The sequence below is a fragment of the Ceratotherium simum genome, chromosome 33 (assembly GCF_057802395.1).
Source record: "Ceratotherium simum simum isolate JZ-2026a chromosome 33, ASM5780239v1, whole genome shotgun sequence".
Taxonomy (NCBI): domain Eukaryota; kingdom Metazoa; phylum Chordata; class Mammalia; order Perissodactyla; family Rhinocerotidae; genus Ceratotherium; species Ceratotherium simum.
This window is the reverse complement of record NC_141932.1, coordinates 29416285-29430474: the sequence shown is the minus strand read 5'-3', so window position 1 is coordinate 29430474 and position 14190 is coordinate 29416285. Positions and strand designations below refer to the sequence as shown.

Genomic DNA, 14190 nt, shown 5'->3' with positions numbered 1-14190 from the left:
GCAGTAGGAGACACGGAATTGTATCCTTTTTTGTGCCATAAAAATTAATCCATTGATTCTTGTGTAGATAGCCAGATTCACCCATAATATGGTTAATTACCCATCAGCCTTTCACTTAATGGTTTTAGCAGCCATTGATGATTATCGCCTATATCCATTTCAATAGAGTTACAAAAGCGACATTCTGCTTCTATCATTCCTCCTGTATTTATTAGCTGGAACTCTGTGATATAGAAAACCTTTTTATCATCAACTATTTGATTACCTTCAGGTACAGTTTATATAAGAAAAGCAAGATAAGTGTTGATTTTTTTTTTTCCTGTATAGTCGATCCTTGGTATTCATGGATTCCGTATTTGCAGATTCACCTACTCACGAGAACCTATTTATAACCCCACAGTCAGTATTGGTGGCGCTTTTGCAGTCATTCATGGGCTTGTGCAGAGTGGCAAAAATTTTAGTCCCCTGACATGCATGTTCCCAGCTGAGGTCAGGCAAGGCAATGCACTGCCTTCTTGTTTCAGCTCTCATACTACAGTATCCTTTCCACAGTCCATTTAGTGCTATGTTTTTTGCATTTTTGTGGGGTTTTTGGTGATTTTGCAGTTTAAAATAGCCCCCAAGCATAGTGCTTACGTGCTGTCTGGTGTTCCTGAGTGCGTGAAGGCTGTGATGAAGGCATGCAGAGACAAAATGGGTGCTAGGTAAGCCTTGTTTAGGCATGAATTAGACTGCTGTTGGCCATGAGTTAAGTGTTAATGAATCAACAATATATGACACATAAATACACATAAAGAAGGTGTCTTTAAATAGAAACACATATAAATCAGTCATGTGTTGATTGGTTGATGAAAATGGGCAACCCAGAGGCTCATCAGACCTGACCCTGTATTTCCTACTAGTTCAAGATTGCTACTTCAGTTTTCACTGCAACTTTGTAGAACACAGCTACCATGAATAATGAGAATCAGCTGTACTTACATACTTCTCAAAATTATGAGAATTAATTGCTTTTCTAGCATCCTCTAAAGCAGTGGTTCTTATTGAGGGGCTTTTGTGTCCCTGAGGGACATGGGAATGTCCAGACAAATTTTTGATCGTCACAACTGGGGGTGAGGTAAGTGTGCTACTGGAATTTAGTGGGTAGAGGGCAGGGATGCTGCTAAATATCCTACAATGCACAGGACAGTTCCCACAACAAAGAATTATCCAGCCCAATATGTCAAAATATCAATAGTGTTGAAGTTGAGAAACTCTGCTTTAAAAGTAAATAGTGAGTATTTTCTTCTTAACTTTTTCTTTATGAACTCAGTGGTTGATCTCTTTTAATTCATTTAAGTCATTTGTTAAGATTATTATTTTAGAAAATTTCAAATATAAAAAAAGGTATAGAGAATCCTCTAATGGACTTGTAGGTATCTGTCACCCAGCTACAACATTAACCAACTCATGACCGATCTTGTTTCCTCTATATCCCCATCATTAACCTGGATTATTTGGAGTAGCTCCAAGACATCGTATTGCTTCATCTCTAAATATATCAGTATATTTCTGTAAAGGACGGCAACTCTCTTTTATAAACATAACCACATTATCGTTATCACACTTAAATACAATTAAGAAATTACTTAATATCAAATATCCAGTCAATGTTCTCATTTTCCTGATTGTCTTACAGATTTTTAATTTAGTTTTTGAGATCCAGATAAAGCCCATACGTTGCAATTGGTTGCTATGTCTCTTTAAGTGTTTCTTTTAATCTATAGATTTCTTTCCATCTTTTTTTCTTGTTTTTTTTTGTTGTTGTTGAAAATACTGATTCATTCTGATAGAATTTTCCACTTTCTGGATTTTGCTGCACTTTCTAGATTTTGCTGGAGCCCCATGGTGTCAATTAATGTTTCTCTGTTGCCTGAATTTCCTGTTAATTGATAGTTAATCTAGAGGCTTGCTCACATTTAGGTTCTCTTTTTGGCAAGAGTACTTCCCAGGTGGTGGTGTACACATCCACGTCAGGAGACACGTACTGTGCAGCTAGCTCTCTTTTGGAGTAGGATTGATCCATTCATTGTTAAGTTCTGTTAGCCTTTCAGCAAATGGTTTAGCACCGTTGATGGTTATTAGCTAAATCTGTTAATTTCATAGGACTATAAAATGGTGATATTCTAATTCTATAATTCCTTCCATCATTGTCAGATGGAATTCATCTCTAAAGAAAAATGTTTTCTTATCAACTATTTGGTAACCCAGAATTTCAGGTCCTAAAGGAAAGATAGGATAAATATTGATCCTTTCTCTTTATTTTAGAATGAGTTGCCTCTCTGAACAGGTAAAAGAGAAAAGAATTAAAAAGACTGAGGACAGTCTAAGGGACCTCTGGGACAACATCAAGCGCACTAACATCCGTGTTATAGGTGTCCCAGAAGGAGAAGAGCGAGACAAGGGGGCAGAGAATCTATTTCAAGAAATAATAGATGAAAACTTCCCTAACCTAAGGAAGGAAACAGACATCCAGGTACAGGAAGCACAGAGAGCCCCAAACAAGATAAACCCAAAGAGGCGCACACCAAGACACACCATAATCAAAATGTCCAGAATTAAAGATAAAGAGAGAATCCTAAAAGCCGCAAGAGAATGTCAAGTTACTTACAAAGGAAACCCCATAAGGCTATCAGCTAACTTCTCTGCAGAAACCTTACAGGCTAGAAGAGAATGGCACGATATATTTAAAGTGCTAAAAGGAAAAAACTTACAGCCAAGAATACTCTACCCAGCAAGGTTATCATTCAAAATGGAAGGAGAGATCAAAATTTTCCCAGATAAGCAAAAATTAAAGGAGTTTGTCACCAAGAAACCAGTGCTACAAGAAATGTTAAAGGGACTGATTTAAGGGGAAAAGAAAAGAAAAGACCACAAATAGGAAAAATTATCTATTTCCGTGATTAGAACGTAATGGATACAAATGCACAACAAAGAGGTTAGATATGATATCAAAAACATGAGGGAGGAGGGGAGTTAAAGAGTACAGCTTTCAGACAGAGGTCAAACTAAAGTGACCATCAATTCTGTATAGAAGAAGAAAGGAACAGAGAAGGACTACTGAAACACTGAGAAAAAAAAAAAAAGATAAAAAATGGCAGTAAGTACATACTTATCAATAGCTACTTTAAATGTCAATGGACTAAATGCTCCAATTAAAAGGCATAGGGTGGCTGACTGGATAAAAAAACAAGACCCATATATATGCTGCATACAAGAGACACACTTCAGACCTAAAGACACTCACAAACTGAAAGTGAAGGGATGGAAAAAGATACTCCACGCAAATGGCAATGAAAAGAAAGCTGGGGTAGCAGTACTCATATCAGACAAAATAGACTTTAAAACAAAAACTGTAAAAAGAGACAAAGAAGGGCATTACATAATGATCAAGGGAACAATCCAACAAGAGGATATAACACTTGTAAATATCTACGCACCCAATGTAGGTGCACCTAAATATATAAAGCAATTATTAACAGACATAAAAACAGAAATAGACAGTAACACAATAATAGTAGGGGACTTTAACACTCCACTTACACCAATGGATAGATCATCCAAACAGAAGATCAATAAGGAAACATTGGCCTTAAACGACACACTACAACAGATGGACCTAGTAGATATATACAGAGCATTCCATCCAAAAACCAAAGAATACACGTTCTTTTCAAAGGCACATGGAACATTCTCCAGGATTGATCACATATTAGGCCACAAAACAAGTCTCCATAAATTTAAGAAGATTGAAATAATACCAAGCATCTTTTCTGACCACAACGGTATGAAACTAGAAATCAACTATAGGAAGAAAATCAGAAAAGCCACAAATACGTGGAGATTAAACAAAATGCTACTGAACAACGACTGGGTTAATGAAGAAATCAAAGAAGAAATCAAAAATACCTGGAGACAAATGAAAATGAAAATACGACATGCCAGAATTTATGGGATACAGCAAAAGCAGTTCTAAGAGGGAAGTTTATAGCGATACAGGCCTATCTCAACAAACAAGAAAAATCTCAAATAAACAATCTAACAATGCACCTGAAGGAACTGGAAAAAGAAGAACAAACAAAGCCCAAAATCAGTAGAAGAAGGGAAATCATAAAAATCAGAGCAGAAATAAATGAAATAGAGACCAAAAAAACAATAGAAAAAATTAATAAAACCAAGAGCAGGTTCTTTGAAAAGATCAACAAAATTGACAAACCTTTAGCTAGACTCACCAAGAAAAAAAGAGAGAAGGCACAAATAAGTAAAATCAGAAATGAAAGAGGAGAGGTTACAACAGACACCTCAGAAATACAAAAGATTATAAGAGAATACTATGAAAAGCTATATGCCAACCAATTCGACAATCTGGAAGAAATGGATAAATTCTTAGAATCATACAAGCTTCCAAAACTAGATCAAGAAGAAGTAGAGAATTTGAATAGACCAATCACCAGTAAGGAGATTGAAACAGTAATCACAAACCTCCCCAAAAATAAAAGTCCAGGACCAGATGGCTTCCCTGGTGAATTCTACCAAACATTCAAAGAAGACTTAATACCCATCCTTCTCAAACTCTTCCAAAAAATTGAGGAGGGGGGGAAGCTCCCTAACTCATTCTACGAAGCTGACATTACCCTGATACCAAAACCAGACAAGGACAACACAAAAAAAGAAAATTACAGGCCAATATCACTGATGAACATGAATGCAAAAATCCTCAATAAAATACTAGCAAATCGCATACAACAATACGTTAAAAAGATTATACACCATGATCAAGTGGGATTTATTCCAGGGATGCAGGGATGGTTTAACATTCGCAAATCAATCAACGTAATACACCACATTAATAAAATGAAGAATAAAAATCACATGATCATCTCAATAGATGCAGAGAAAGCATTTGACAAGATACAGCATCCATTTATGATAAAAACTCTGAATAAAATGGGTATAGAAGGAAAGTACCTCAACATAATAAAGACCATATATGAGAAACCCACAGCTAATATCATCCTCAATGGTGAAAAACTGAAAGCCATCCCTCTAAGAACAGGAACCAGACAAGGATGCCCACTGTCACCACTCCTATTTAACATAGTACTGGAAGTCCTAGCCAGAGCAATCAGGCAAGAGAAAGAAATAAAAGGGATCCAAATTGGAAAGGAAGAAGTAAAACTGTCAATATTTGCAGATGACACGATTTTATATATAGAAAACCCTAAAAAATCCACCAAAAAACTATTAGAAATAATAAATGAATACAGTAAAGTTGCAGGGTACAATATCAACATACAAAAATCAGTTGCATGTCTATACACGAACAACGAAATAGCAGAAAGACAAATCAAGAATACAATGTGATTTACAATCACAATAAAAAGAATAAAATACCTAGGAACAAATTTAACCAAGGAGGTGAAAGACCTATACAATGAAAACTATAAAACACTGTTGAAAGAAATTGAAGACACAAAGAAATGGCAAGATATTTCATGCTCATGATCTGGAAGATTAACATAATTACAATGTCCATACTTCCTAAAGCAATCTACAGATTCACTGCAATCCCTATCAAAGTTCCAATGACCTTTTTTATGGAAACAGAACAAAGAATCCTAAAATTTATATGGAACAACAAAAGACCTCGAATAGCTAAAGGAATCCTAAGAAAAAAGAACAAAGCTGGAGGTATCACACTCCCTGATTTCAAAATATACTACAAAGCTATAGTAACCAAAACAGCATGGTACTGGCACAAAAACAGACACACAGATCAATGGAATAGAATCGAAAGCCCAGAAATAAACCCACACATCTATGGACAGCTAATCTTTGACAAAGGAGCCAAGAACATACAATGGTGAAAAGAAAGTCTCTTCAACAAATGGTGTTGGGAAAACTGGATAGCCACAGGCAAAAAAATGAAAGTAGACTATTACCTTACACCATACACAAAAATTAACTCCAAATGGATTAAAGACTTGAATGTAAGACCTGAAACTGTGAAACTTCTAGAAGAAAACATAGGCAGTACGCTCTTCGACATCAGTCTTAGCAACATCTTCTCAAACACCACGTCTGACCGGGCAAGAGAAACAATAGAAAAAATAAACAAATGGGACTACATCAAACTAAAAAGCTTCTGCACAGCAAAGGAAACCATCAACAAAACGAAAAGACAACCTAACAATTGGGAGAAGATATTTGCAAACCATAATTCTGATAAGGGCTTAATCTCCAAAATATATAAAGAACTCATGCATCTTACCAACAAAAAAACTACCAACCCAATTAAAAAATGGGCAAAAGACCTGAACAGACATTTCTCCAAAGAAGATATACAGATGGCCAACAGACACATGAAAAGATGTTCAAAATCATTAACTATCAGGGAAATGCAAATCAAAACTACAATGAGATGTCACCTGACGCCCGTCAGAATGGCTATAATTAACAAGACAGGAAACAACATGTGTTGGAGAGGATGTGGAGAGAAGGGAACTCTCATACACTGCTGGTGGGAGTGCAAACTGGTACAGCCACTATGGAAAACAGTATGGAGATTCCTCAAAAAATCAAGGATAGAACTACCATATGATCCAGCCATCCCACTGCTGGGTGTATATCCAAAGAACTTGAAAACACCAATTTGTAAAGGTACATGCACCCCTGTGTTCATTGCAGCGTTATTCACAATAGCCAAGACTTGGAAGCAACCTAAGTGCCCATCAAGGGACGAATGGATAAAGAAGCTGTGGTATATGTACACAATGGAATACTACTCAGCCATAAGAAATGATGAAATCCAGCCATTTGTGACATCGTGGATGGACATTGAGGGTATAATGCAAAGTGAAATAAGTCAGAGGGAGAAGGTCAAATACCGTATGATTTCCTTCATTAAGTAGTAGATAATAACAACAATAAACAAACACATAGGGACAGAGATTGGATTGGTGGTTACAAGAGGGGAAGGGAGGAGGGAGGAGGGTGAAAGGGATAATTGGGTACACGTGTGTGGTGATGGGTTGTAATTAGTATTTGGGTGGTGAACATGATGTAATCTATGCAGAAATAGAAGTACAATGATGTACACCTGAAAAAAAAAAATTGAATTTAAAAAAAAAAAAAAAAAAAAAAGAATGAGTTGCCTCTCTAGCATCCCCTAAAGGTTTTGCTTTTTAAATATCATCACAAATGCATGAATTTTTAACATATTTGATGTGTTTCAGTCTTTTGCATTATTCTTCTTATATTCAAATTGTCTAATCTCTGGGCAGTGGGATGGTCTTCGATTGGCTACTGTCTTTTTCACATGACTCCAGTAGTCTTTGAAAACTCCCTTGCTTTTTGGCATAAGTCTTTTCAAGCTCCTTTTGTGTATTTCCTACCCCTGACCTAGAATCATCCATTTGTCTAAGGAGCCCTAATTCTCTTAGAGTAGTTGCTATTTAGAGACCACAATCTGGGTAATAGGCATGCTTGTTGCTACGAGATTGGTCCTTGTTTCCAGGCCTTTTTAGTGAGCAGAGCTAGGAAATGTGTATTTTTTTTTCATAAGAGAAAATATGTATATAGCTGTTTTCAGTTCAAAGTTAGGATAACAGTGTTTTTTTACTTTTGTGTGATTGTGTGTAAGGAAGATTAACCCTGAGCTAGCATCTATTGCCAATCCTCCTCTTTTTGCTGAGGAAGATTGGCCCTGAGCTAACATTCGTGCCCATCTTCCTCTACTTTTATACGTGGGACGCTGCCACAGCATGGTTTGATAAGCAGTGCGTAGGTCCGTGCCTAGGATCCGAACCTGCGAACCCCGGGGCCGCCGAAGCGGAGGTCGCGAACTTAACCACTATGCCCCCAGGCCGGCCCCAACAGTGTTTTTACTTTTTGATTTTATATTTGTATCTATTTTTTTCTGAAGTTAAAAATTTTGCTTTCTTATGATGTGAACATTATCGCTTACTTGTTTTATGCTACTATATATGTAATACTTTCAAAGTAGCAATAATAAGATTTCTACTAACAATATGATTACCTGAAAACAGTTGGAGCCATCTTTGTGGTTCTTTTTGTCCTTAGGATATAACCCCCCGGGACTTGGAATCACATTCCTCTGTTATCAGTCGCTGGAAAGAGTTCTTTCTGTGTGGCCAAGCCACCAACTTAATAGGTTTATTTTTTTTTTTTATCTTGCTTTTGGTTTTCAGGGACTGCTGTGTACAAAATTTTATTTAATTTTGTAATAAAAAAAGTTTACATGGTTCCAAAGTCAAAACTATAAAACGGAATATTCAGGGAAGTCTACTTCCATCCCTGTCCCCTCCACCCTGTTTCCTTCCTCACTCTTTAGGTAACCATTTTGATTAGTTTTTGGTTTATTCTTTTACTGTTAATATTTTTTTTTTTTAAGATTTTATTTGTTTATTTTTCCCCCCAAAGCCCCAGCAGATAGTTGTATGTCATAGCTGCACAACCCCCTAGTTGCTATATGTGGGATGCGGCCTCAGCATGGCCGGAGAAGCGGTGCGTCGGTGCGCGCCCGGGATCCGAACCCGGGCCGCCAGCAGCGGAGCGCGCGCACTTAACCGCTAAGCCACGGGGCCGGCCCTGTTAATATTTTTAATATAAGCAAATACTTTATATATTCAAATTTCCCTTCTTATTACCAAAAAATCCTGCTTGCTTTATACACTGCTCTCTGCTTTTTTCATTTAACAAAAGTTTTGATCAGGGGCTGGCCCGGTGACATAGCGGTTAAGTTCACACGCTCTGCTTTGGCGGCCCGGGGTTCGCAGGTTCAGATCCCAGGCGTGGACCGTCACACCCCGTCACACTGCTTGTCAAGCCATGCTGTGGCGGCGTCCCGTATAAAGTAAAGGAAGATGGGCACGGATGTTAGCCCAGGCCCAGTCTTCCTCAGCAAAAGAGGAGGATTGGCAACAGACGTTAGCACGGGGCTAATCTTCCTCACAAAAAAAGAAAAAATGGAAAATAAAAGTTTTGATCACGGTGTATTAGCATAAAAAAATATTCCTTATTCCTTTCTGCAATTGCATAGTACTCCTTTACATGAAGACCATAGTTTATTCAAGTAGCCCTCTTGTCTTCATCTGCTTGGGCTGCTGTAACAAAATACCGTAGACTGGGTGGCTTGAAAAACAGAAACTTATTTTCTCACAGTTCTGGAAGCTAGAAGCCTGAGATCAGAGTGCCAGCATGGTCAAGTTCTGGTGAGGACTCTTCTTGGCTTGCACATGGCTATCTCTCTTTGCATCCTCATGTGGAAGACAGAGACAGAGAGCAGGCTCTCCGGTGTCTCTTCTGATGAGGGCACTAATCCCATCATGAGGGCCCCACTTGTGGCCTTGTCTAACCCTGATTACTTCCCGTAGGCCTCCTCTGCAAATACTATCACATTGGGGGTTATGGCTTCAACATCTGATTTTTGGGGGACACACACAGTCAGTCCATAGCACTCCTGTATTAGTCTAGTAAGACTGCCATAACCTCAGATACCATAGACTGGGTGACTTAAACAACACAAATATATTTTCTCTCAGTTCTGGAGGTCAGAAGTCCAAGATCAAGGTACTGTCAGGGTTGGTATCTAGTGAAGCCTCTCTTCCTGGCTTGTAGATGGCCAGCTTCTTGCTGTGTTCTTACATGGCCTCTCCTCTTTGTGTGTGCAGAGAGTGACCGAGAGAGCTCTCTCTTGTCCGTTCCTCTTCTTATAAGGACACTAGTCCTAGCAGATTAAGGCCCTGCCCTTCTGACCTCACTTAACCTTTATTACCTCCTTATAGACCCTATCCAAATACAGACACACTGGGGTTAGGGCTTCAGCATAGCAATGTGGGAGGACATAATTCAGTCTAAAACTCTCCTACGATGGACACGTGGGTTGTGTCTGATCTTTGCTTTTGTAGATGGCACTGCGTGATGACCTTGTGCCTGTCATTTTGTCTTTTGGCCAGTCTGTGTCTGGAATCAATACCTAGACATGGGCTTCCCAGATCAAAGGGTAAACGCACATGTAATTTTGCTGGGTGTTGCCAAATTCTCCTCCACAGGCATTATACCATTTTTCGTTCCCAGCTGCAGTGTGTGAGAGAGCCTACTTCTTTACAGCCTCACTAAGAGTATATTGTCAAACTTCTTGATTTTTTCCAAGCTGACAGGTAAGAAATGGTATCTCAGGATAGTTTTAATTTGCACTTCTAGTAGGAGTGAGGTTGAGCATCTTTTCGTATGTATAGGGACTGTGTGCATGTTTTCTTCGTACCTTCTGTTAATTAGTGAGCTTGGTTACAGTAGCAAATGACCTCAATACAGCAATGGAATTAATTCTGTAACAACTGGTTTATTTTTTGTTGTCATTATCCAGCCCCTATTTGGAACATCCTCTTATCGTGACAGAGGGAAAGAGCAAGATTGCATTAGCTCTTAGGATTCTGCTCAGACATTTCATGTGTTACATCCACTCACATGGCATTGAGTGTCAGAGCAAGTCAAATGGCCAAACCCATCCCCGGGGGAGTGGGGGCGGCTACATATACTCTCCCAAAGGAGGTGCTGCAGGTCTCATGACAGGAGGGCAGGGCAGGGACATGTAAAATCCTCCTGCCCAAATTTCTATAGAAGAACCATATGGTTTTTTTTTCATTGCCCTCACAAAAGTTATACTTTACCTATGTTTGTGTAAACATTTAAATAATATCCATCTAATAGATGGGAATCTCTTTGAGGGTCTGACTGTGTTTTTTGCTTACTATTATATCCCAAGTGCCTAGCACATTCTCCGGCAAATGCTAAAGAGTCTGTGAATAGTTTTGAATGAATGAATAATTATAATTGTAATTATTTTTTCCTGATTTTTTCAAATATCAACCTTAGGTTTTCATGGCTTAATATATGATAACAAAACTGAATCTATGAGGACAATTAACCTCCTTCAAAGAATGAATATTTACCAAGAGGTTTTTCTCAGTATTTTATATAGAGTTCTACCCATACAGGTATGTTGTGTTCTGTGACATTGAATAGTTGATATCAGATGAAAGTCAAAATCTGCCATTGCTAAATTGAAAGTTTAACATATGTTATTCTGATCTTCACCTGGCTTGGTATAAAAATAACAATATCCTAATTTTTTCCATATATATTGTAAACTTTGCTTTGTATTTATGTTTTATAAGATTTTTTACATGTATATGTTGCCTGGCACAGGAAGCACAGTCTAGAAGCTGATAAATATTTTTATTTGGAAATACATAATCTTTCCTCACTTATCATTGAAATAAAAAAAAAATGGAAAATTAGCAAATCACAGTGACCACTTCTCCTGTGAATAAGGTAAACTGGACAAAACTAGGTGTAAAACTTTTCTAAAGAATGAAGCCAGAGTCCTCAAGGACGTCCTTCCCTCTTGTGCTCTTGGTAGTGAGAAGAAAGGCTGCTAGCACACTTTTACATGGAAAGGACTGATGTAGGCTTATTGCCTGGAATTAATACTGAGCTTCTGAATATTAAATTTCCACTGTCATATTTTTTAAATGGCAGTGAGAAGGATTAGGGCTTCCCTAACAAATATTTTTTATTGTTCCCTTTTACAGAAATATTTAGAGCCAGTTTATTTTTATATTTACACTTTATTTGGACTTCAAGCAATCTACGTCACAGCGCTTTATATAACCAGCTGGCTCCTTAGTGGTACGTGGCTGTCAGGACTATTAGCAGCTTTCTGGTATGTCACCAATAGGTGAGTGGGAGTCAGTATTCCTCTTCCCTTTCTAAAATATAAGTTAAAATAAAGTTACTCCATTTCCAGTTCAGAGAAAGTTTAGCCACGTTTGTTTGTATGGAAGTATTTTCTCTTTGGTTTACCTAGCAGTATTTATTTGTCTTATTTAGTAAGGTAGAAATTCCTGCTTACATATATCTCCAGCTGAGGAACAGAACATTGAATTGCAAGTCAAGAAAATCATCCATAATAATCCTAATTCTATTACCAATTTGCTGTGTGATCGATATTTCTGCAGCCACATATCTCATCTCTTAAACAGGTTTAATATTTTACTGTCAACCTTAAAAGGGTTATATGCAGTTCATAATTAGCACAGCATAAGGCGCTATACAAATACAAGGAAGTTCTTACATTATTTAGTTAATATCTATTATTAATTTCTAAATACTGGAGCATTATGAAATAGCATTTTTTAAATGTATTCAAGATATATTGAATTGTTGCCTGATCTACAGTAGCAAAACCAATATTCAGTAGGAGTCTTAAAACTTGAACATGAGTTTGATATTGATTTTATTTTGAAATCCTAAGCAAATTACTTTTTGTTTTAACCTTATTGAGTGCTTACTCTATGCCAAGCACTTGACAAAATGCTTTATATGTATTCTTTTAACCCTATAGGGTAAGGACTATTATTATCACCATTCTAGAGATGAGGAAATTGAAGCTTAAAAGGTTAAGTTATATATGTGTGTGCGTATATGAGAATATATCTATACAGGCATATATGTTTATATAGAGATAAAGGCATATACATACACACATATACACAGAGCTAAGTCTTGGTCAGAATTTAAACGCAGGATGTGAGATTGCTGTTATGCTGCCTCTTAACATTTTAATCTTACGTATTATTCCTGCTAAGAGTAAATGAAACTCAATTTTATTGTTTCTGTTAAGAGTAAATAAAAGGCATTTATTGAACGCCTAGTATGTGTAGGGATGGTTCTTGGTACCGGGTGTACAAAGATGAAAACTTAACTAGACTTGCCCTCTAGGGGAGCAAGAAGCTTTTAAAAATTATTGCTAAAGACAAATTTAAGACTCAAGTGTAAAGCACTAGAGAAATACAGAGAGGGAGAATGCAAAACATTGCCGGTGGGCACTGATGAAGTTAGAGAGAAATAAAAGTACCATGCAGTTTGACATGAACATTCGTGGGTTTAGGAACCACACCAGCATGGGTTTGAACCCCAGTTCTGCCACTTAGCTAACTACATACCTGTGGGCAGGTACTTAAATTTTCTCAGTGCCAATTTTATGTTACAGAAATGATAAGGACAAATTGTTATTGAGAACCAATAACCGGAATCTAAGTATACTTAATGTAATATATCTTTCACTTTTGGGAACCTTTGAGGTAGTTATGGTAAAAATTATCACTTCGGCCATTTGTGTTTTCTTTGTGCAGAATAGATACTACAAGAGTTGAGTTTACCATCCCATTGAGGGAGAACTGGGCACTGCCATTCTTTGCAATTCAGATAGCAGCAATTACATATTTCCTGAGACCAAACTTACAGCCTCTTTCTGAAGTAAGTTTTTATAATACTTTATACATTTTTTTAATTCTCCAGGTTTTATAAGAAGCTTCAGAAAATGTGATGTGCACAGTGTCCCAGTGCATGTGAACGGTTCTTATTCCATGACCAGTTTTTTAACTTGAGTTAAATTAAGTTTTCTTTTTCTGAGCCTTTTCCTACTTTGCAAAGAAAATGTTTTCATTTTTGATGTTAAAAATGTGCTCTACGTAATCTGCCCTTAAATGGTTGCAAGAAACCCACACGCAATTCTGCAAAACTGTCAGAATTTTTAAGCCATTGCTCTTGAGATGTGATTTGGTGCATTGTCGCCTCCATAATAGTGTGGAGTACACATAGCATATGTGGATATTTATATGCAGAGCGTCGCTTTAGGATATTTAGAGCTTAAATAAAAAATGCAAGGGTTTTCAGAGCAACAGTTTATGGTTTTTTATTTGGTTTATAGAGATATTGGCTGCTCTTGAGAAAATTTGTCTACAAGGCTTTTTATTACTGGAGACATGTAAATTATACAAAGGTTTTCTTTTTACAGAGGCTGACACTTCTTGCCATTTTCATATCAACTTTTCTCTTTAGTCTGACATGGCAATTTAATCAATTTATGATGCTGATGCAAGCGCTAGTGCTGTTCATACTGGACTCCTTGGACATGCTGCCAGCAGTGAAGGTACGCTCTGCTTTCTTTCTCTCATTTGAGATGGTCATTGTTTAGTGTTTTACATCATAGAATGAGCTCAAAATAAGCACATGCTTAAGGATAAAGCTGAAGCTGCTTCTGAGATGAGATGTAAGCATGCTGTG

At 37.4% G+C, this 14190-nt stretch overlaps 1 protein-coding gene across 5 annotated transcripts in view; it reads left to right on the top strand.

The window, feature by feature from the left end:
* The window catches only part of DPY19L3 (dpy-19 like C-mannosyltransferase 3), a 78677-nt gene that overhangs the window by 25549 nt on the left and 38938 nt on the right, over nucleotides 1-14190 (top strand). For all 5 annotated transcript variants that reach the window (XM_087421862.1, XM_087421859.1, XM_087421863.1 and 2 more), the window contains 4 exons: nucleotides 10936-11057; nucleotides 11655-11800; nucleotides 13257-13380; nucleotides 13922-14056. In XM_087421862.1, the coding sequence (XP_087277988.1) occupies nucleotides 10936-11057; nucleotides 11655-11800; nucleotides 13257-13380; nucleotides 13922-14056 (527 nt within the window). The remainder of the gene's footprint in view (nucleotides 1-10935; nucleotides 11058-11654; nucleotides 11801-13256; nucleotides 13381-13921; nucleotides 14057-14190) is intronic.